At 40.1% G+C, this 21,333-nt stretch overlaps 1 protein-coding gene across 3 annotated transcripts; it reads right to left on the reverse strand.

Annotated features, from left to right (window-relative positions):
• Positions 1-291: 291 nt before the first annotated feature.
• drd2l (dopamine receptor D2 like) lies at positions 292-18,018 on the reverse strand. 3 transcript variants are annotated; one of them, XM_019279192.2, is made up of 8 exons: positions 17,539-18,018; positions 9,745-10,254; positions 8,280-8,389; positions 5,310-5,446; positions 2,797-3,017; positions 1,926-2,009; positions 1,459-1,819; positions 292-1,197 (listed from the first exon to the last, which is right to left on the reverse strand). In XM_019279192.2, the coding sequence occupies exons 2-8, from the start codon at positions 10,114-10,116 to the stop codon at positions 1,001-1,003; spliced, it is 1,482 nt and encodes a 493-aa protein (XP_019134737.2). In that variant the 5' UTR covers positions 10,117-10,254; positions 17,539-18,018; the 3' UTR covers positions 292-1,000. The 3 variants fall into 3 exon arrangements, with proteins under 3 accessions (XP_019134737.2, XP_027141973.1, XP_027141971.1); XM_027286172.1 differs by lacking the exon at positions 17,539-18,018 and adding an exon at positions 15,329-15,534; XM_027286170.1 differs by lacking the exon at positions 17,539-18,018 and having other exon boundaries at positions 9,745-10,313.
• Between the last annotated feature and the right edge of the window lie 3,315 nt (positions 18,019-21,333).

Raw genomic sequence — 21,333 nt, forward strand, 5'->3', positions numbered from 1 at the left:
AGGAAGAGTACAACCTGAGAAAGTTACTAGCTCACCATAGGGCTTATACTGAGCATCTTGGATATAAATCTCCTTTGTGATTGTGATTATCCATCCATCCATTATCTGTAACTGCTTTTCTTCATCAGGGTCCCAGTGGGGCTGGAGCCTATCCCAGCTGGCTTTGGACGAGAGGTGGGGTACACCCTGGACAAGTCGCCAGTTCATCACAGGGTGATTGTGATTATTTCAAAACAAAATAATCAATGAAAGAAAATGTTTATTATTAATATCATTACCAATTGTCTGGACAATACTTGTGATCCCCCTTCTAAACCAGTAAAATGATTATTTACAACACTAAAATGCATTTACATGCACACTGGCAAACATTTACAAATATTAGATGTAAGCTCCCCAATCACCAAATCAATAATTCTGCCATGATGTAACAGTGAGTTCTTGAAAACTGTGAACAACGATTGAGCCTTGGACACAAAAGTAAAATGACAAAGGTTTTGTGATGGACTCGTAAAACTCTTATATACTTTTTTTTCCTTCTTTTTCTTAGCCTTGACTTCTCGCAGTCCTCTGAGAAAGATGAACACATATAACAAGATGCTGTTTCTCAAGCTTAGAAGAAAATACAAGAGAACGTCTGACACAAATCAAACATTGGTAAAACGGTCATTCAGAGAGTCTATCCAACAGACTGTATGTACACAACACAGTGCATGTCCCATCTCCAGCCTTTTTGTGTTTCTTCTTTCATGCCCACTGCGTGCCATGTTTTCTACCTTTCTTCAGTCTTAGTCTGAGCTGCTGGTTACATTTGTCTCACGTTTAATTTCCCCAGGAAGTTTGTATCACTTAACTCATCAGTTGGCCAATCTACGATGTCTGTTCCTGTGTATCAGAAGAAGCCTCGGTTTCCTTTATCTTTCCTCTTTCCATCCCTCTCACCTTGCAAAAACCAAACATCAGGCTTTTTTTTTTTTGACACTTCTCATCTCTCCGGTTCTCAGCAGTGCAGGATCTTGATGAAGGCTTTGCGAAACTCGATGTTGAAAGTAGTGTAGATGACAGGGTTGACGGCGCTGTTGAGGTATCCAAGCCAGGTGACAGCGCTGTACAGTGTGGGCGAGATACAGCAGCTCCTGCAGTGGGCCTTCAACACGTGTGTCAGGAAGAAAGGCAGCCAGCAAATAATGAACACACCTTGGAAACAGGGAGAGGAAGTGGATTAGCAGATGAGTGTATGCAAGATGATTAAAAATTGGCTTCCAAAAAAGTCTTAGGAAGAAAACAACCCCAGAAAAAATAAGACTTACGTGGATGTGAATAGAATATTACAAGATCAGAACACTGCTTTTTATGCTTGCATATTGATTTTGATCAGTTTTCTGCATGTACACACACACACAGTGAGAGCTAAAAGCTGAGCCCCTCATCAATTAGTCTGTACTTCGCTTCGCTCACCGAGCACAATGGCGAGCATCTGTGTCGCCTTCCGCTCCTTCTGCTGTGACAGCCTCCCTCTCACCCTCTCCTTGGTGAGCCCCCATCTCTCTCTGCCTCCGCTGCGCTCCCTCCATCCCTCTCGGCCCCTCATGCCATCCTCGAGAGTGGGGGGGCGAGGCGTCAGGGCCGATCGTGTCACGGTTGAGGGTAGAACCGGGGCAGGTCCAACTGAGATGGCAAGGGAGATCCTGGCCCGTCCAGAGTGGGGGGAGGTTTGTGGAGCAAGGGGAGGAGGCACCAGGCTCTGCTCTCTGGTCTGTGGTAGGAACTCACCTGGCTCCACTTCAAGGGGGTGAACCACTGCCTCCTTTACCAGGGTCTGACACACAGGGAGGGAGGAAAGAGGGAAGTGAGGGTGGACAACGAAGGTATGTTTGTTTGATTGCAAAAAGGCAGAAAAGTGAAGAGAAAGTCGAGAAACTCACTACTTTCTTACGCTGCGGACCAGCGGTGGCAGGCCTCAGGATCAGAGTACACAACTTCACATCCTCTGGTTGTGTACACTTATTCTGAAAGCGAAGGAGGCAACATATAGGGAAGAAAAAATGTATTCTTGTGAAAAACCCAACTGGTACAGAATATATAAAGTTAAAATACAATAGCTGGAAATAATTTCCTAAACATAAACACATAAATGAACTTGATCTGAGTTTGTTTTGTAATTTAAAGCTAAATAAGTAAGAAATATCCCTGTATCTATTGATCAGGGTGTATTCAGGGAGCACACACATTCCAGAGAAAGATTTTTGTTGCTCAACAACAACAATTTCTAATTTGCTTTTGTCCTGTTGTTTCTAACTACATCAATGATTGAGCCGGTGACTTGCATGCATCCATTCATTCATTAAAATCATTACAAACACTTTTTGTCAGCCAAAAAATGAGTCAAAACCTCAGAACTTTATTTTAAATTCTAATGCAGAGCCCAAAGTTTCCAAACATATTAAATATGTTAAGCTGAATTCTGAGGAAATGCATATAAAATGATACACAATTATAGTCTGTAGTCTGTTGTATTATATTTCCATCCCCTTAATGATGCACAGTCTTGAGTATGAATATTTCACTCAGTGTAATTATCATATAGCCTCAAGAAGAGCTGGAACAATTTTCAAAATATAGTTTGATGTAAAAGAAATGAACTTTTGAACTTTCATTTTGGCACATTTTTCAGCGGTACAGTCAATATTGGTTTAACAATAACATCTGCCAACATCAAAATAGTTGCCGGAAGAGAAAAGAGAGAACAAACGAATCATCAAAACTGCTTAAGCTGACGTCCATATTTGTGACTACCTTCCTGTGTCGATGACCTTCTCCTGCTTCAGCCCCGCCTTGTGCATTGTGCGGGCCGTGCCTGCGCGGCGGGGCGGTGCGCCTGCCTCGTCTGCGCAGCACCACGCAGATCTGCGCATACACCAGTAAAGTTACGATGAAGGGAACGTAGAAGGAGGCCACCGATGAGTACACGACAAAGGCAGGATCAGCAAAGCTACATGTGGTGCCTTTGCGGCTGGCTGACACAGGGAAGAAAGAGAGGAAAATGCCAAAAATTTTAAAATCTCATCTTCGTAAATGAAAAATATGAAAGAGAGATCCAGACTCTCGACAGTGCCTGAGCTTGAAAGTAATCAGAAATCAATCATTTTTTCTGAGCACTCTTCAGACTTTCTGCTGGCAGAGGAACTGAGATTGTTTCCAGGGTCAAGAATGAGCTCTGACCCAGAGCTTGTACACGAATATGAATGAAAAGTCCTTCCAGTTCTAGAAAATTGGGAAATTATTAAGCTAAAGAGCTACTACTTATCTACTGAATGGATCGTGTGGTGAGATTATTTTCCTGACAACTGAAATGCTGTTTCCACCTGAGTAACACGATCATTCAAGTACACATTCTGACAGATGAACTAAATGGAAATCGACACAAGAAGTACGTTTCAAACAGCATGCTGTAATCTATGAGTGACCCATTCATGGAAAGAAATTATATTTTCCAATATCTTGCTGTGTTTTGACTGACATTACTTTTTATTTCACACTTATTCTCAAGTGGTTTCCTTTGAGTTCAATGTAAGAGCATTCGAAGCTTAAGTGCTCAGCGCTGCCTTCATTGAGGCAGAGGTTATGAGCTGAACATCCTCACTCCTGCTCCTTTTGTGAGACAACAAACAAATTGAGGATTACGTGTACCCACATCACCGTCATTCCCTCAGTGAGAATTACGTTGGTATATCTCACTGAATGGTGTCTGTGTAAATTGGGTATGTAGGTATAAGGTTTGCTGATTTACTGCATGCTAAGGTTTGTTGAAAGAGCGGATGTATGGGATTTGTTTTCTATACCAAAGATTGATGATCAAATTCATAGACAGATGGACCAGGATGTTACACTGGCTGGGTGTTTGTGCATGAGAAAGTGTACATTCTGCTGCATTAGTGAGCCGAGTCCTTCCTTTTCTAAATTAGACCTGAGAGAACGATCAAGCATGACACAAAAATCCTTCAACAGCTGCAGGCTAAACTAACAAATCTCCAGTTTTCAAAATGAGCACTCATTAAAAGAAAAAAACTTGTTGTGCCTTAACTGCATTGCTGTAAAATAAGCCACAGGTCACATTTATGACCGAGCAGCAACCGTGTGAAAGAAATGCTGAAGCCAAAGATGCTTTTCTGCCAATAAGACTTAAAGGAATCCTAAAATTCATTCATTCATCAAGTATAAAATCCCTTTTCCCCTCATAAACTTAAGTCTTGTATTTTACGGGTGGGTGAAATTTGGGTGAAGAAAAAGTAAGGACTGTGTTTAGTATATAGTACTACTACTTCTCATCAAAGCAGCACATTATGATCAGAATGGATAACATGCTAAGTTTAATCATCTTGCCAGAAAAGTTGTAGATCAGACAAAAGCTCTCCCTTTAAACATGTTCTAATTAACCTAAAACAATCCTTCCATACTGTCCTTTGTCTGCCCCTCCGTTAAAACAACCAGAACTGTCTGTACTCACTCGCAAGGATAAAATCCTGCAAATGTTTTCCTTGTTCACTTCATCCTGTCTCTCTCTGTCACTGCGACACACTGCTAAACGATTCAGATGACTTTGAAGAATGACTTTGAGGATTTCAGTAACACCATCACTGCAGATATAAACTTTTAGGACTCACAGGAGTGGATCCAGATGAGTACAGTATCCAGTGCATAGAAATGAGCATTTTTGCAATTTAGGACCCTGCTTTGCACATCAAGCAAGTGCAACAACACAAGGAAAAGCAGCCAGCTGATATTACTGACTAGTCCAACAGAAGAAGGCCAGCTTCTGTCTGTCAGCCTTTTATTCCATGAAGCTCTCAGCAACGACTAAAGTCACTCCCAGATTTACTCTTGTCCTTGCTCAGTCACTCTCTTTTCCTCTTCTTAGCTTCAAACATTGTTTTTGGGAGGGGGGTCTAGTCTTGTCCATAGAAGCTGCTAAGCCTGGTCACATTGCCCACTCACCCAGCTCCTGTTCTGGCACGACACCGGCCCTAAAAACCTCCTCTTCCTGGTGGTCCAAAATGCCTGTGGTACAAACACTGTGCTCTGAGCTCACAGTCTGAGCTTCCCAGCTAACAGACTGAGCTATTATCAACAGCAGCTACAGTTTGCAGAAGTTTGCTTTACTGTCCATCAGGAAGGAGTAACGGGGGACATCGGAGGGACATGGGTGTGAATGAATTTCTGCTGTGCCATTTAAGACTTCACAGCTAATAACACCTAAACCAGCATGTGGAAAGTAATATAAGAAGAAGGGGGGCAGATGTAGCCATTACCAGTGTTGTTGAGTCCAAACAGCAAGGGGCAGGAAATGGCAAAAGACAGGAACCACACCACAGCAATCATCACCGCCACCCTCCTCCTGGAACTGTATCTGGTGTTGTAGAGCATCGGCATGGCCACTGCTGTGTATCTGCAATAGTACATCCACACACACACACACACATAAGGATCCATAAAGCTCACAGAACATACATTAAAATTCCTCTCACTCACGATGCCCGTATGAAGACACACGTACGTCAACACATATTAATGCATTTTCAGACTTTATTATCCCATCGTCATGTCCGCACATATTTTAAAGTGAACTCGGGCACTTGATACAGAGCGAAGGCAAACACATTTCCAGTTTCCTCTCAAACAGACGGAGGCTGTCGCTGCCTGTTTGACAGCCACAAGGACACAAAACATGCATCTGACAGCATGTCAAAGCCTATTAGAGTGATCTGCCGTAAGTGCAGGTGTGAGAGGTCTTCATCGGTGAGCTGCTGTAATCCTGACGACAGGCGCAGGGTCACGCACATACATGCAGAGACATGACACGTGAAACTCGGCGTTCAAAAGATTCAATTCCCCAGAGGTCATCTTTGATGATTCAGGTGTGAAAACCTGCAACGTACAGTCTATACATGTTGGAGTAGTTTTAGTTTTTATAAAAAATTCTTCCCGATTCATCCTGGAGGAATTACGCAAGTAGTGCACAAGACTATGAATTTTCCTTCAGAAGTTTTTTGGTCTAGTTATAAAAGTATGCAGCAGCTTCTAGAGGACAAAAGGACAATGTTGCATCTTATAAGAATCTAGTCACAATATTTTAGTGTAAATCCTGACAAAGAAGAAACTGTGCGTGTTTGCCTGAGATAACCTGAGATTATTTAAGCGTCTACAGCCACGCTGCAGCTCTGTGAGATTGTGGTTTGTGTGTATTATCATTCTAACATTTGCTAATTGGCACTACAAAAAAAATAGCAATCCATCTAATTGTCGTTGAGATATTTCACTCAATACAACAAACGTCAACCTCATGGCGGTGCTAAAGAAAACATAAGGATTCAATAAAGTCATTAGGATTCCTTTCTCTGAAAATTTATGGCAATTCCTCCAAAAGTTGATGAGATATATAAGTCTTGAACAGAGTGGTGAGATTGAAACCCAAAGCCTGTATGAAAAGTCGCTAGGCGTTGCTAAATGATTTCACCTGCTGAATTGCAAAAATAAAAAAAATAAGGTCAAGCTAAGCTGAGAGAAGAAATGCAACTTAAACAGTAACAGACAAACTCAAACAGTCAGGTTCAATCATTTCGAACAAAAACAAAGGAGCAGGATTCATCCAGACAAACATTAGGAATAACTGGTTATTAGGTATCGACATTCACAGCCAATTCACGTCTCTCTCTGGCCGATGATTTATCGACTGGTTGTGCTGCCGCTGCCCTTCACTTACAGTCCAGAGAGCCACAGTCATACGAGGGTACATTAATATTGGAGACGAGTCAAGGTCTTCTCAAAAAGTCGATAGATTTTTCAATGAAAAATATCGTAAATGCAAATTATTCGATGACATCTATAACTACATCTTAATACAGCAAGGAATTAACTTTTTCTCTTCTTTCCATCTGTACAACACCATAAATAAGTAAGTGGTGAATTATCAAGATGGATTTGTAAGGATCTCTTGGACAGACATGAAATTGACTGACTGAACTCGATCCCTTGGACACTTCTCAGTTTCCACCCCCTGGACATTTGTTCAGACCAACCTTTATTTCGAGGCTGTTGCCCTTTTTGGATCATCACTAGTGAGAAATAGTGTACTCGAGAAGGAATCATTTGGTGCACACCAGCGCTGTTCTGTTCTGTTCTTCCCAGAAAATGGTAGCACAACCCTTAATGCCTTGCAGTCTTTCCATCACTGTAATGTTGAACCATTACTTTGCTAGCACTGCTTTGCTTTATGTCTAATAAAAACAAAGTTTAGAAGAGAAAATAAAGTAGCTGTCACTACTAAATCTAGCGAAAAGGTGTCTAAGTTGGCATAAGAAAAAACAGCAGTAATAATTCTACATCAGACACGTAATGACTAGAATATGATGACTCTGTTTAGATTTATGTCAGTTTATCTACCGGTACATACTTTCTCTCACCCACACTTGGAGAACTGTGGAAAAAAAGACTACGACTTTGTGATGTATTATGTTATTTGTATTTAAGTTGTCAGCACTTTAACCTTGCAGCTGCTGTCTAATTTTAAATTATTGGGGCATGAAACCAAAACAGATTTCTGACTGCAGCTTACGTGTTATTGTCTACAGCTTCGACAAAGCAAATCGACTTTGTCCTTAGTTATTGCTTCAAATCACACAAAGTCCAAACTGGTGCAGCCTCGATGTGTCACTTTGTCAGAATAATTAGAACGCGGTTGCAGACGTGGTCTGCCCACTGGGTGTCTGGTCACCTCCCCACAGACCCATGAAGAGGACTGGATAGTAGTCTCCTTGATCCACAAAAAACAAACACTAATGATTGCAGAGGACATTGTAAAAGATGGAGCGAAAGCCCGTCATTACCTGCTGAAAGACAAACAGACGAATACAGTCTGTGGCTCTTTCGTCCTGTTGCACTGTGACAGCTGGATGCTGTTGATCGATGATGCACCTTTAAAGTTTTTAGTGGAGGTGTGCGTGTTTTTATTGCAGGCATGTGTATTGCCAACTTTTTTTATTTAGCCCAAACTGCACTAAGACCAAGGTTAGTGGAGAGAAAAGAATGACATTGATTGACTATTATCTTTGTTATTCTGGTCTACTTTTTGGATAAACATCACAGTAAAATTATTTATCAGCAACTGAGATCATCTCTTGCCGTGAGGGCATTTTGGAGAGAGTGATAAACTGTAAGTCAAGAGAGAAAGACGATGATAGCGCGTGTTAAAAATAAAGATTGAATCAAAAGGAAGAATCCACCTGTCGATGCTGATGGCGCAGAGGTTGAGGATACTGGCGGTGCACATCATGACGTCCAGGGTGAGCAGGATGTCGCAGTGGATGAGGCTGAAGCGCCATTCTCCCACCACCTTCAACAAAACAAACACAACATGTCCTTCACTTTAATTTTTTAAGTTCTACATTTCTCAAGAACTTTAATTTCTTTACTCATTTTCACTTTGGACAGTTTCATATATTATATATTAACACTGGTGGGGGCAGCATTATTATTAATTAGGCTGGCTCACTCAGTTCGCTTAATAGAGCATATTTAATATTAATTACCATTTGCATGATTTGCTTCTGAAGTGACTCAGTTTACCCACAAAGAATTTTAAAGTTTAATTTGTTTTTCTACAATAACACAATTAAAAAAGGATAATGGGTTTTACGGTTGCATAAAAAAGGATTTAATGTATTAATTAGCATTTTGCCCTCTAACATTAATTGTTCATAGTCTGCAAGTCATCTAAAGACTGAAATGATTATTCAAGGTTTTTATTTTCTTCGGTAAATTTCTTGGACCTGTAGTGAAACTTCTTCAGCGATTATCAGCATGAACGGTTAAGCCTGAAGCTGAAACAATTTGTAGTACTAAGTAAAACGAATAGGTACCGATCACTACATTAATGAACAGGAAATGAATACACAACATTTTGATAATTGATTAATTGATTAGTAGATTTTGCAGATTCCATCTTTTAACATAAGTCCCAGCTTTTCTTTGTCTAATGTGACAATGAACTCATCTTCGGGTTTTGAACTGATTGTTGGACAAAACTAACAATCTCAATCTGTCTCTTTAGGCTCTGTGTAGATGTTCCTCATTCTGATTGGTTAATTACAGAATTTTACGTGCTGTTATTTCAGTATAAGAGACCGCTGCTGTAAATAACAGCACGTTGCTACTGTATGGACGCAGTACTGATCATTGACTCTAGAGGACCACAGCAGATGAAAGACTTTAATGATCTCATACTGGGTCATTGCTATGAAATAAACCCCTTCATGATGATTCTGCTAATGACTGGATTGCTATACATTATCTCTTACGTGTCAAATAAAGTACAATTTCATGTTGGCTTATCTTTTTCACACATTGACTTTAATTACATAGTTAATTCATTAGTCAATACTATTGTGATAACTGATTTTCAAGCACAAATATCAAACATTTTCCTGTTCCAGTATTTTTTTATTAATTAGATTATTGCCACATATAATACAAATTTGTTCTGCAACTGCTGCTTTAAAATCTGATGTTGCTGCAGCTGTGTTGCAATAAAAAAATGACTTAAGCTTTTTAGTTTTGATCCACTTTTTCCACTGCATCAAGAGTTTTTTTCTTTTGTGCTTACAAAACAATAAAAAGTCAGAGTGCTGAACATACAAAAAGAAATAGAAATACAGACAAATGCATACACCAAAAAGTGCACGCACACACCTCCAGGTAGACGGCCCAGGGCATGACCAGTGTGGCCAGCAGCAGATCAGACACAGCCAGAGAAACGATGAGGTAGTTAGTTGTGGTCTGCAGAGCGCGCTCCCGCGACACCGCCACGCACACCAGCACGTTACCGAACACTACGCAGAAGATCAGGAGCACCAGCAGCACGGCGTAGAAGTTGTACGGAGGAGAGGAGGCCGGCAGAGAGCTGGTGCAGTTAGAGGACGTCGGCGAGAAGGAGGAGGAGGTGGGGAAGGATATGGGGGAGTATGAAGGGTCATGGGTGGAAAAGACGGATAAATTGTGCTCGAGGGAGGAGGGAGGGAAGGAGGGAGGGGAGGTCTCGTCTGACTCGTTGAGTAAAGTCATGATCTTGCTCCAGTGGACATGGTCAGGCTGAGAATTGATGACACAAAAAGAGGAAGGGAAAAATAATGACCCTTCATGGCCTGCTGTGCACTCGAATCGGCGATTCACGACAGGTCCAGCAAAGATTGGCTTCTGAATCTGACAACAGAGACACATAAAAAGAAAAGGTTATTGTGGCACCAGGGCGGATAATTTGTCTTTCGTTTTTACGTCAGAGAGACAACTTAGGACACACAGGACATGCATAAACAATACTGCACCTCTCCTATAAGGACACAAGTACACACAGTCAAGGTCACCTGATTTTGTCTAGACAACTGGAACAGATAAAGGTCTTTTAGATCTCTAAAAGGTCTTTTAAAAGAAAGTAACTCGAGTTCATGGCAGGGAAACTGCCGTCACTGTGCCGGTTTAACTGATGAAACTTCACGTACAGTAAACTCTCAAATACTTCAGTCGACAGATTTAACAGTTTTGCTTCATAAGAAAATTGTCTTCTGTCAGGATTTTATGTATCTACCTGTGCCTTGCTGAGATTTTTTGGTGAAGAAACAAAAACATTGTTTGTATCTTTCAGATCTTTTTGTCAGATACATTATAATTAAAAATATTTTTCAGTCCATGGAGATTTTATATTTAAAAAAGCCCAATAGCCAAGAGTTGAATACATGACCCAGACTAAGACTTTAATGGGTTGAGACCGAGTCAAGACCAAGACCAGGCAGCGTATGGCCCACATAGGTAGCTAATACGTAGCTCATATAACCAAAACGCTTCGGTTGAGTTCGTTTAAATACTGTGTTTTCTTTTGGATGCAGATAAACTCTTTGTGGTTTAGGATTTTAGGATGTGTTAACTGATCTATGTAAGATTTTGTTACAGAAGATTCAGCTGAGAACTCACAGACAGCCCCTTAGGGTGAAGCTGTGACAAATGGTAACATTAACATAAATGTCAAATGAGTTATTGATTGCATTTAAAGCAGGATGTTTCACGTCAAATCAAAATCAACTAAACCAGACAAGACACGTGCAATTTATGAGATCCTTGCATTTGTGATCTTGTCACGTGTTGAAAAATCCAGAGCCTCCTTTGTCCAGGAAAAGACCAAGTCAATATGTGCTTGATTCTGAGATGAGAGCACGACTTTTAAAAAATGGTCAAGACCAAGACCTTTATCTTGTACTACAGCACTGTTGACTACGCCACTGTCTATCATACAACCTGATTCTGCCTCAAACACAGATCTAATGACCTTTGTCAGACTACAAGTGAAGCAAAAATTGTGGTCTCGCTTTGTGACGCGCTTACATACCACAGTAAAGTTAAAAAGCAGCTGAGAGCAAAAGAGGGAGACACAGAAGAAAAACCCTGGAATCCATCATTTAGAAAAAGATCTTCTGCAGTCCAGAATCCTGTTTAAAACTCATCGTTAGTGACCCGCTACTGAAGGTTTCTGCAGAGAGGAGACATGATGAGGATATATACAGTATGAGAACTTTTCTTCCTGTCTCTTATCACTCAGTTCTGATACACTCCAACAACCAGGTTGTATAATAGCATGCAGAAAAGCTGGATCAAATATGTATCAGTGTCAGGAAGTTGAAACGGACTACTGACTTGCAGTATCTCTCCTGTATGATTTTTCCTGTCAATCCCAAGGTCACGAAGGAATTCATTGAGAGTTTCACCACCCATCTCCTCGACATCATCGGCCAAACTATCTGTTCAGCATTGCTGATCAACACATTTCCAAGATGAACAAATCAATAATCTATCCCACCTGTTGGTGTTGACCTCACACTGCACCTAAAGAATGGATTATTATCTCTGGCACAACATTGATTTCACACAGTAAGATAATGATTGGACTCAGAAAAGGACTTAATAGTAACAAGCATAGAAACACCATCATTATGGTAGAGGTCAGTCCAGTTGCTATAGGGGACCGAAGTGGACATGAGAGAAGGGTAGGGCTAAATAGAGAATCTCTTTTCAAGCCTCCATAAAGCCAAGTGTGCATCCACTGAAGTGTGTTAATGGTCAGGTGGCTAATAGCGAATGTAAACAACTTAATTACTTTGTATTTTTGCAAAAAAACCCCAAAACAATAGACGACATATTCTTGGGTTTTGAACGTTGGTCAGACAAAATAAGACATTTGGGATGATTTTTTTCAGACACAAAACTACGGTGGCCCTGAGAGCTCAGTGCATTGGAACTTAAGAAATGACATGCAAATAGACAAAACATGAGAAAATTAAAAAAGGCACAGTGCAAACACAAACATTGCTTGGATTTTCAAGTTGTTGCCATGGTTTCCGACTCATGAAGTTATTGATGTCGGCTATCTAAGTTTTAAATGTAGCTAAAATGTTTTATTTGACAAGCACGTATCAACTATGTTCATCACTGTGCATGTGTTGGTGTTTTCTTAATTTGCTTCTGTTTTGTCTGTTTGAGCGTTGAGCTCTCAGGGCATGCGGCTCACCGGTGTTCCAGTTTTAATGAGTATACTGTCATCTTTCCGCTGAAGGCGTACCATTGTTACCACCACATCACTATCCAGTTGAAAGTCACCAGTTAATGGAGTCACTCACTCATCACCGGCAAACGCAGGAGGCAGGAGAGAGAGCGCAGGTAATTATGGTAGTACAAGCAGGTACTGAGATGAAGAAAAGAGCTAATACCACGCTGTTGTGCCGCTCTAAAGACAGCGGGGAAAATTCCGTCAGATTACTAACAACAGAAATAGCTTTTAGTTTGCAGCCCTTAACTGAATTTCTTGTTTTATTTCCACCAATTTCAGTGAAATGTTTACCAGTTCTTGAGATATCCTGCTCCATGGCAATGAGTCAAACAAGAACTCGTGCTTCAGTTTTCTTCATAAATGAGTTCACGGATGTCAAAAAGAGACACAGAGTACCAGACCAGGAAAAAGGCTGTTAGCCATTAACAGACTGCAGTGTTGTGCTTCACTAAAGCTGCTGTGGTCAAAGCAATCAGCAGAACACAAGATGAAGTCTTCACGCAGTACTGGAGTCTGCTTCGCCCAGAGCTGTTACTGTTTTTTTCCCCCTCTGATTTCTGAGCTAAAAAACTACATTAATATAGAGCTAAATATTAGCTTTGAGCTGATACTTTATTAAAAATAATGCAATCGTAACACTTTGCCTGATAAGCCAAATTAACAAAATATGGAGTAAATTTGCTTTTTTTTAAATTAGTTTTTAAACGAGGAAAGAAATCATATCAGACACACATTTTTGCAATCCCATGCAACATGTTTTCATGTCTGGAAGAGACGTTAAGTTGCTTGAACTTAATCAAACATGTGTGGCAGATTATGAAATACTCAGATGAACTGTTTTTGTTCTGTTGCTCAAGTATGAGAGATTGTTGGTCAATTTGACAGCATCTCATCAAGCTGCCACCTTCAAATAAAAGGACAAACACATAACCAGCAGCTGTGAGGTGAAACTTATATAAGGGATTATTCAAAATGTTTACACACGCTCATGAATAACACCCATTTATAGAAGTGAGAATTTAAAGGGGTCCAAATGATAAACAGGTGTTTATGGGGTAACTGCTTGGCTCTGACCAGCACCGCCCATGGACGTTTTTTATTGATTGTGAAGGGAAGGTCATCATTCACATCCATTTATTGATTTCTTTTAAAAACAGGCTGCTGTGATCTCTTCCTCCCTGCTCCGAGAAGTCAATTTCATTTCACACATGGCCACCGAAGCGCATGCATAACCGTGTATACACGTCTTAAACTGTGCACACACACACACAAGTACAGCAGCTTGCTCCCTGAGGTCACAAATGTCGTTTGATTTCTAAGATTTCATTTTTAAAGGTCATATTTCATGAGATCACATTACTTCACTTTAATGACATGCTCGTTGCTACAGGAGTTGTGTCTACATGACTTTTTCTGGTTCAGCGCAAGCTTGAAAATGTCTTATTTGTTCAGATCTAACAATTTGATGTATAACTCCCTTTGCAATAAGAGCATACTACTTTAAAGCGTGGTACTTCAAAATCCTATTATTTTCTCCCCATGCTATATGGCTTCTGTATAGATTGCCTTTCATACTTTTAACCAGTATAAATGTCACTTATATGAGAATCATGTAAGAGCTCAGCGTAGGGGAAAGGTTGTTTTACTTAAATAAAAAAACTTAATCCAAGTTTCCCAACTCTAACCAAAGTTGTTCAAATATAATTGTTACGTGACAACTCAGGTACAATACACTGTCTGCATTTCAGAGTGTGAGCTCATCTTGTCATAGTTTTTTGAGCAACAGGCAACAAAGTGAGACACAGTCCAGATGTTTCCTGAGCTACAAAATGTTGCATCAGTTTGATTAAAGCAGCTTTTCTGATTTTCTGACTCCTTTGATGTTGTTTACTAGAACCTCAATATACTAAAGGATGCCCAGATTGATCAGCTAATATTGAGTAAAAATCAGTTGAGATTTATACTTTTAGGTCACAGATTACTTAACAAAGAAATCAATGATGCACATTGATTTTCGTTGAAAAAAATATATATATTAGTATTGGCCATGTGTCGATAAATATAGCTCATAGATGATTGGTACTCCCTACAATGTACTTTGTGCAGCAGGTTTACATTAATTACATGAGAGCCATAACATCACTCAGACATGAATAAAGAGAGGTCGATTTTGAATTGTGAGAATGAACCAGCAGAGACGGAAAGGTGCGAGGATGCAAACACGCACAATGAAACAGACAGATGTTTGATGATACAAAGACTCTGCACGTTATGTGGGGGATCACAAGTCAACTCCTCGTTTGAGCCATTTCATTCTTTACCTTGTGACCTTTGCCTTCAAACAAAGAACTGATGCAATAACCAGTTCACCATCTTCACTTCATCTGTGCCCACTGCTGCCTCAGGCTCTGCCGTTGGTCCATCATTTGTTTTTCTGGCCCACGTATTTTAAAAATTCATGAAAACACATAACGAAACAAGAACGATGTTTGTTTTGCAAAATGGTGCACACAAAATGTCTGAATGAACACCAAATATAAGGCACCAGATTGTATATATTTATGTTTTTAATATAAAAAGTAATAATAGTAATATAAAGTGTGTGTGTATATATATATATATATATATTTTACATGGTTGTAGTTGTCTGACAGTCTTATTGCATTTTTCTCATGAACTGACCTCTCGCTCCTTCATGCCTGTGTTGTCTGATGCCCTTTCTGTCCTAAATCTCCCTTCAATAACATCCACCAGCCTTCATCCCTCCATCCTCTCCTCTTATCTCCTTCCACCCCTGTCTAATCTCCTATTTCTCCTCCTCCTCTGTAGCTCCTCTCTGGAGACACTTGACAGGTCTATTACATCCATGGCCTTGTCTGCCCCTAATGAAAAACACACAAAAAAAAAAAAAAAAAAAACAGAAGACACCTTCAAATTTAAGGCTACGAGCTGGCCTGCGATAAATCTTTCATTTCTTTCACTCAGAGACGGGAATGAGTCGCAGCCACTGGGAATGATATGGATGCTCGGCTGCAGTATAATCAGCTCTCTGCTGAGTTTGAAAATATTCACTGTTGCTTCACTTCTCAACCACTCCCAGACGTCCTTGTGTTCGTTTTTTCACCAGTTTTTTTAACAAGCAACCAGCGACTTTTCCACAAACACATAAAATCACTGGGCTGTATTACTGTATTTAGTTAACGTTATCGTTTCCCAACGAATGAGCAGCATTCCAGACCTACACCTGCGTAAGTATACATCCACAATATGGAAACACACATTCAATCAGCAGTTTGTGCAGAGCCACGGCACCGATTATAACGAAATGACTCATTACTGCTACGCCTACAGTACATGACTTCTGAGTGAGTGAGAAGGAGGGAGAGAAAGAAAAGTCACACCTTCCTTGTCACACAGGGAGTGATATGTTCAGGTAAGGTGCAGCCAACATGCTGAGACAAACACAATAAAACATGAGCTCCATGTAAATCTGCTAAAAAGCAATCAAAGCCAAAGAGATGATCAGAGAGATGAAATTAGCCACAAAGGAATGCAGAAAGGGAGCAAGGGAACACTCTAGGACATGTTAAATGTGCTCCCTTGTAATGATTTCTCAATTTAAAAAAAGTGATTTGATCTCCTGATTGAATGATTAACGGATCAGAAAGAGTCACACGAGGAGACCTCCACCCGGAGGCGATGCTCCCGAACATCTTTTATTCAAGAGGTAATTTTTGCGTCCTCTCCATCTTTTATTTAAAACGAGAGACTGCAGGTTTCTGGAAGTCAGTTCTAAGTGATGTGTGACTGATGTGCTCAGACTCTAAATTAAAACCACCACGTGAATTAAACTAGGAGCAAAACATGCAGCAAAGTGCCAGTTCTCTCCATTTGATGTTGGAGAATTTCCTACAGATTTGAAAATGAGTATTTGAGGTAACAATTTGTCACACGAAGACAGACGGCAGAAACATTTAAGACGGCGGAGTAATTAGAGTTGCCATTTACACACTCACACGCATGTCTCACTTCCAGAAATTTTGCCTTTTAAAATCTCACATTTCAGTCTGTTCAGGGATTCGCAGTCCTTCAAGTGAACATCATGACCTCGAGAGAATGTCTCCAAACCAAACATGATGACACTTTGCAGCTTTTTGGCCACCAGAGGGTATCACAAATGAGAACTTCATAAAAAGAGACATTCAATTATCTAGCATCTTAATGTTAAAGCCTCACTGGAGAACAATATAAGGATATATAATGAGCACCTTCAAAATAAAAACAAAACGGGAAATCCTTAAAACGGTAATGTGGATGCTTCTCCAAAAGGGTTTCATAGCCTGATTATGAAATTTGGAGCATTTCTACAGGGACATAACCAAAACCAAGGCGGGTAATGAAAGCCAAACTTTTGAGAAACCTTACAGAGAGAGCTGAAATGTATTAAATAAACATAATGATCATTTTAGCAGAAATATAAAGGTGTACCGCTCATATTGGCTCATAATCAGCTTTGGTTGATGGATAATTAGGATGAAGAGAAAGTAATTGAGCTACACATATCTGTTAAAAATTACAATATTTTTGTTTTATTTTTTATTTTAAAATGCTCTCTGTTCCTATACTGTATAACAACATGTATGAGTGTATGACAACACATAGAATCAAACATTTTTGATTTTTGTTTTACTCCTGTAGAAACTTGTCAACCCTTCCAACAACACCACCAAGGAAAAAAAGTACAAATTCCACATTAATACGTTTTAAAAGTCACAGCAACAAGTTCCCCACAGGGAATATACACTCTGAGAGTTTTATCCAAATCGACAGAGGTCCTACATAGAAATAGAAAATCATTTTTCATGCTCCTTTAAAGCGTTTAAATCACTTACCCACTGCCAGCAGAGCCGCTCGCATCCAGGTCCGCTCTCCTCTCAGGAACACAAATTGGTTGTCAGGCTGCAGCATCCAAGTCTGTCAATTTACGACCGATAAACTCTCACCTTGACCTAGAGTCAGTCTGTCGGAGTATGGTCCGCGCCACATCGCTGTAAATGTGTCATCGGTCGGCACATAAACTCACACAGACACTCATTTAATCCCGGCTCCTCACATCTGCGCGTCGACGGGCGCAGCCGCGCAGGAGGAGGATGAGGAGGATGAGGAGGCTGGAGGTAGTAGTAGTAGAGAGAAACGGGAGAGAAAGGGGGATGCTCGCAGAGTTTCGGTTGTTTATAACCTATTTCACCAAGGCAGAGCTGCTCCAGCGGCAGAAATATTTCAATGCTATTGGCCGAGGAGCCAAAGACGCGCTTATTTTACGCATGCGTTAAAGGGAGAGAGTTCATCTCTTTACTTTCTGGAGGAGAGTCGGCTACAGTCAACAACGGGATAATAAGCATTGCACAAAGACTGCAAACTAAGAGGAATGGCTGGTTTGAGAGTAGTATCCTCTGCTTGTTGCCCAGCAACTGCTCAGAGCCAACTATTACTATTGCACATCTGAGAGTTTTGTACAGGTTCATGTGGAAACAAAGAGGCAACCTAAAACTGAAGTCCCAAAAACTGCAGTTTTATATTATTTATTTACCCTATCATAAGGGTAAAATACAGTACAGTACATTATTCTAGCATTTAATTGGAAGTGGTTTCCAATTAAATGCTAGAATAATGTACTGTACCCAGAGCAGTGGTTTCCAATATGTGGATCAAGATCCCCTGCAAGTCCCAAGATAAATCTGAGGAGGCGCATTATGATTAAAAGGGATTAAGATCCAATAAAGATCCAATTTGCACTTTGAGATCTGAAATAAAACAAATCTGTATTTCAAAGGCACAGACCAAAAACATATTTGAAAGCATTAAAATAGATCATAAAGTCAAAGGGGTCATAAACGGTGATGAGCAGTCGTAAATAGTGTCTAATAAATCACAATCAATGGACAGATACTTCTTCCACCAGTGATGAAGGACTGAAGGAGACAAGGGCAAAGGCATGGAATGAGGAGGAAGAGGAGTGAATGCCATAACTTAAAAGCTATTACTCAGCAGAGATGACAAGTAGCCTAATCTAGTGGTGCAACCTTCAAAATTTAGATAATTAAATGAGCGCACTGAGCTCCCATATTTGAGGGTATGATTAACTATTGACTTTATTCTCCTTTCATATCTACTAAGCTCCATATTGGAGCCAGCATTGAAGTCATTTTAGGAAAAAATATATGAGCAGAAGTTTTATGACGATTGATTGATTCATTCTTTTTAACAAATCAACTTTAATATGAAACAAATGCAGAATATTTCTGAGATGTAAAAATCCTGATGCGTTTTTTTTTTTTTTTACATGTGCTGCCCATTTTTTCATTCACCGTGATGGATTACTTTAAATGGCAAAATCATTTATTATTGCAGAGATGCCATTTGGAGAGATATGTAAGTAAATGAATCCGTAAGGGAACACAGATTTGAATAAATCATGTAGAAAACTGTCACAGCCGTCATGATTAACAATAGTAAATTAAAAATAAATCACAGTGGGTGATTCTTACTGTCACTAATAGTCAAAAGGAAAAAAAAAAAGGAGAAACGGATCAGAATAAAAATTATCTTCAACAAGAGGGCAAAGCAAACTACTTCACTGATTTTGGTGAAACTGGATCAAATTTCTAGTTTTCCCTCTGATGTCCTCAAGCTGCTTCTCTGACGGACAGTAAAGCAAACTCCTGCAAACTGTAACTGCTGTCAGCCATTTCAAGCTTAATTAGTTAGCTGCGCTGCCTAGACTGTGGACCACTGGGAAGAGGAGGTTTTGATGGGTGATGCTGAAATGTGCACCAGAGTTAAGGCGAGTGGGGCATGTAAACGGCAAAGGCAGAGCATGACTGATGCAAAGAGGATGACGAAGGAAGATAAGAGGAGAAGAGAAAGTGACCGAGCAGGACGCCAGACAAAATAAATCTTGGACTGACTTTGGGCAGATTCATAAAATAAGCTGAAAGAGAGACGCCGGACTGGGCTTCTTGCTGTTGGACTAGAAATATAAGCTGGCTGCTATGTCTCGTGTTGTTGCACCTACTCGCCAATTTTAAGTAGCAATGAGTAAAGTAATAACAAATGCATGTATACAGCTGTCCATGTTTATGCCAGTGGTATTGCACTCAAATCACAACGAATACCAGTTATAATGTTGCTTTGATTAAATCAACTAATAAAAATGACTTTTCGCCATATCTGAGTACTTCCTCCACTACTCGTCATCATGAGGCAAACACTACAGACATGCACAAGCATCAAACTGGAAATGTGCCTTAATCTTTAAATATACAGAAGATGTTTAATATGCAGTGTGTCATTCTCCACCCCAGACAACTTATTGCAAACTGCAGTTTTCAAAAAAGAGCCACATTCCTTCCATTCAAGCAATTTTGCAGAGTCTGACTGCACACAATGAAACACATCTCCAGCCGACAAGTTCCCCTTCGTTTGAATTTTCAGGAGCGTCTGAACCTTAAAAATATTTCAACTCTCGGGGTCACAATGCATCAGTTAAACCTTCGATTGAGCTTTGTAATCCAGGGCATGTTTAAGGTCAGTCTTTTCATCAATACGACCGTTATGGAATTTCCTATCCTTAGGTTACACAAGGTCACATGTGGGCCTTGAGGTCCTCAGCAGAATTAGTTGGTTGGCTTTGTTTGGGAACAGCAGGTGCCAGTCTATCTCAACACTGTGGTGGTCAGGGTCAAAGAGACCTGTTGCTGCCTTCTTAGACATAATAGATAGCTGGTGGTTGACGGTCCAATCTGCGTAAACAGACATCTGTGTCTCCAGACTAGAATATGCTGACAATAACACCTGACATTGTCTTTGACTAATTCTGGGCGTGTAGTATTTGTGGTGTTATCTTTGGGTTTAAAGTTGATCCACCAGGATGAGTTGGGCAGAATGTGAGACCGACTCAGGCACTTCTGATGAACTTTGAAAGTGTCTCTAATTCTCCTTGATCAAGCGTCAATAAATAATACAGCATAAGACATCAGAGGCTCCTGAACACTTTCTTCCCTCCTGACCTCACCACTGACCTTTGACTTCAGCAATTTCTCCACAACAACGATGAAGAAAAAGTGCTGAGAGATATATAGAAGTTTTTACAGAAACCTGGTTTTGGCACTAAAGTAAAATTGAACCCAACATACTGAAGAGCTCACTCAAGCCAACATGGCAGACTCTGTGAATGAAGACACGCAGACTCTCTAGATATTAAAGGCTCATTCTAAAAAGGTAACAAAACGACAACATAGTTATGATTATATTACATTTCTGCCATTCTGTAAATACAGCCCTCCAAATCTTACACACTGGACCTTTAACGTGGCTTTCTTTGTTTGTTTTATTTTACAGTAGCCGACAGAAAAAACAGCCTTTAAAGTGTAAATACATCTCTACAAAACCGGTTACACATAAAATACAAAATACTGTTTGCGTTTGTATTCAATGTCTCCAAGATAGTACTGTAGAAAGAACAAAATGATAAGAAGTGGGAAAAGACCACATAAAAAAAAATGAAATCTTATAATCAAAGAACTTTTAAAGGTTGAAGACCCAATACTGAGTCAAACTGGCTGTTTTAGCAGTGAGCCAAGGTCATGAGAGGCACGAAGATGCTAAAAGCAAAGAATAAATCTGAC

The sequence above is a fragment of the Larimichthys crocea genome, chromosome XIII (assembly GCF_000972845.2).
Source record: "Larimichthys crocea isolate SSNF chromosome XIII, L_crocea_2.0, whole genome shotgun sequence".
Lineage (NCBI taxonomy): Eukaryota > Metazoa > Chordata > Actinopteri > Sciaenidae > Larimichthys > Larimichthys crocea.

Coding starts and splice junctions, on each gene's coding strand:
- drd2l (XM_027286170.1), bottom strand. CDS start 10,272: ATGTGTCTCTGTTGTCAGATTCAGAAGCCAATCTTTGCTGGACCTGTC. Junction 5,447..8,279: donor TGCGCCATCAGCATCGACAG/GTGGATTCTTCC, acceptor GTACTATTGCAG/ATACACAGCAGTGGCCATGC. Junction 2,010..2,796: donor AAGGTCATCGACACAGGAAG/GTAGTCACAAAT, acceptor CTTCGCTTTCAG/AATAAGTGTACACAACCAGA.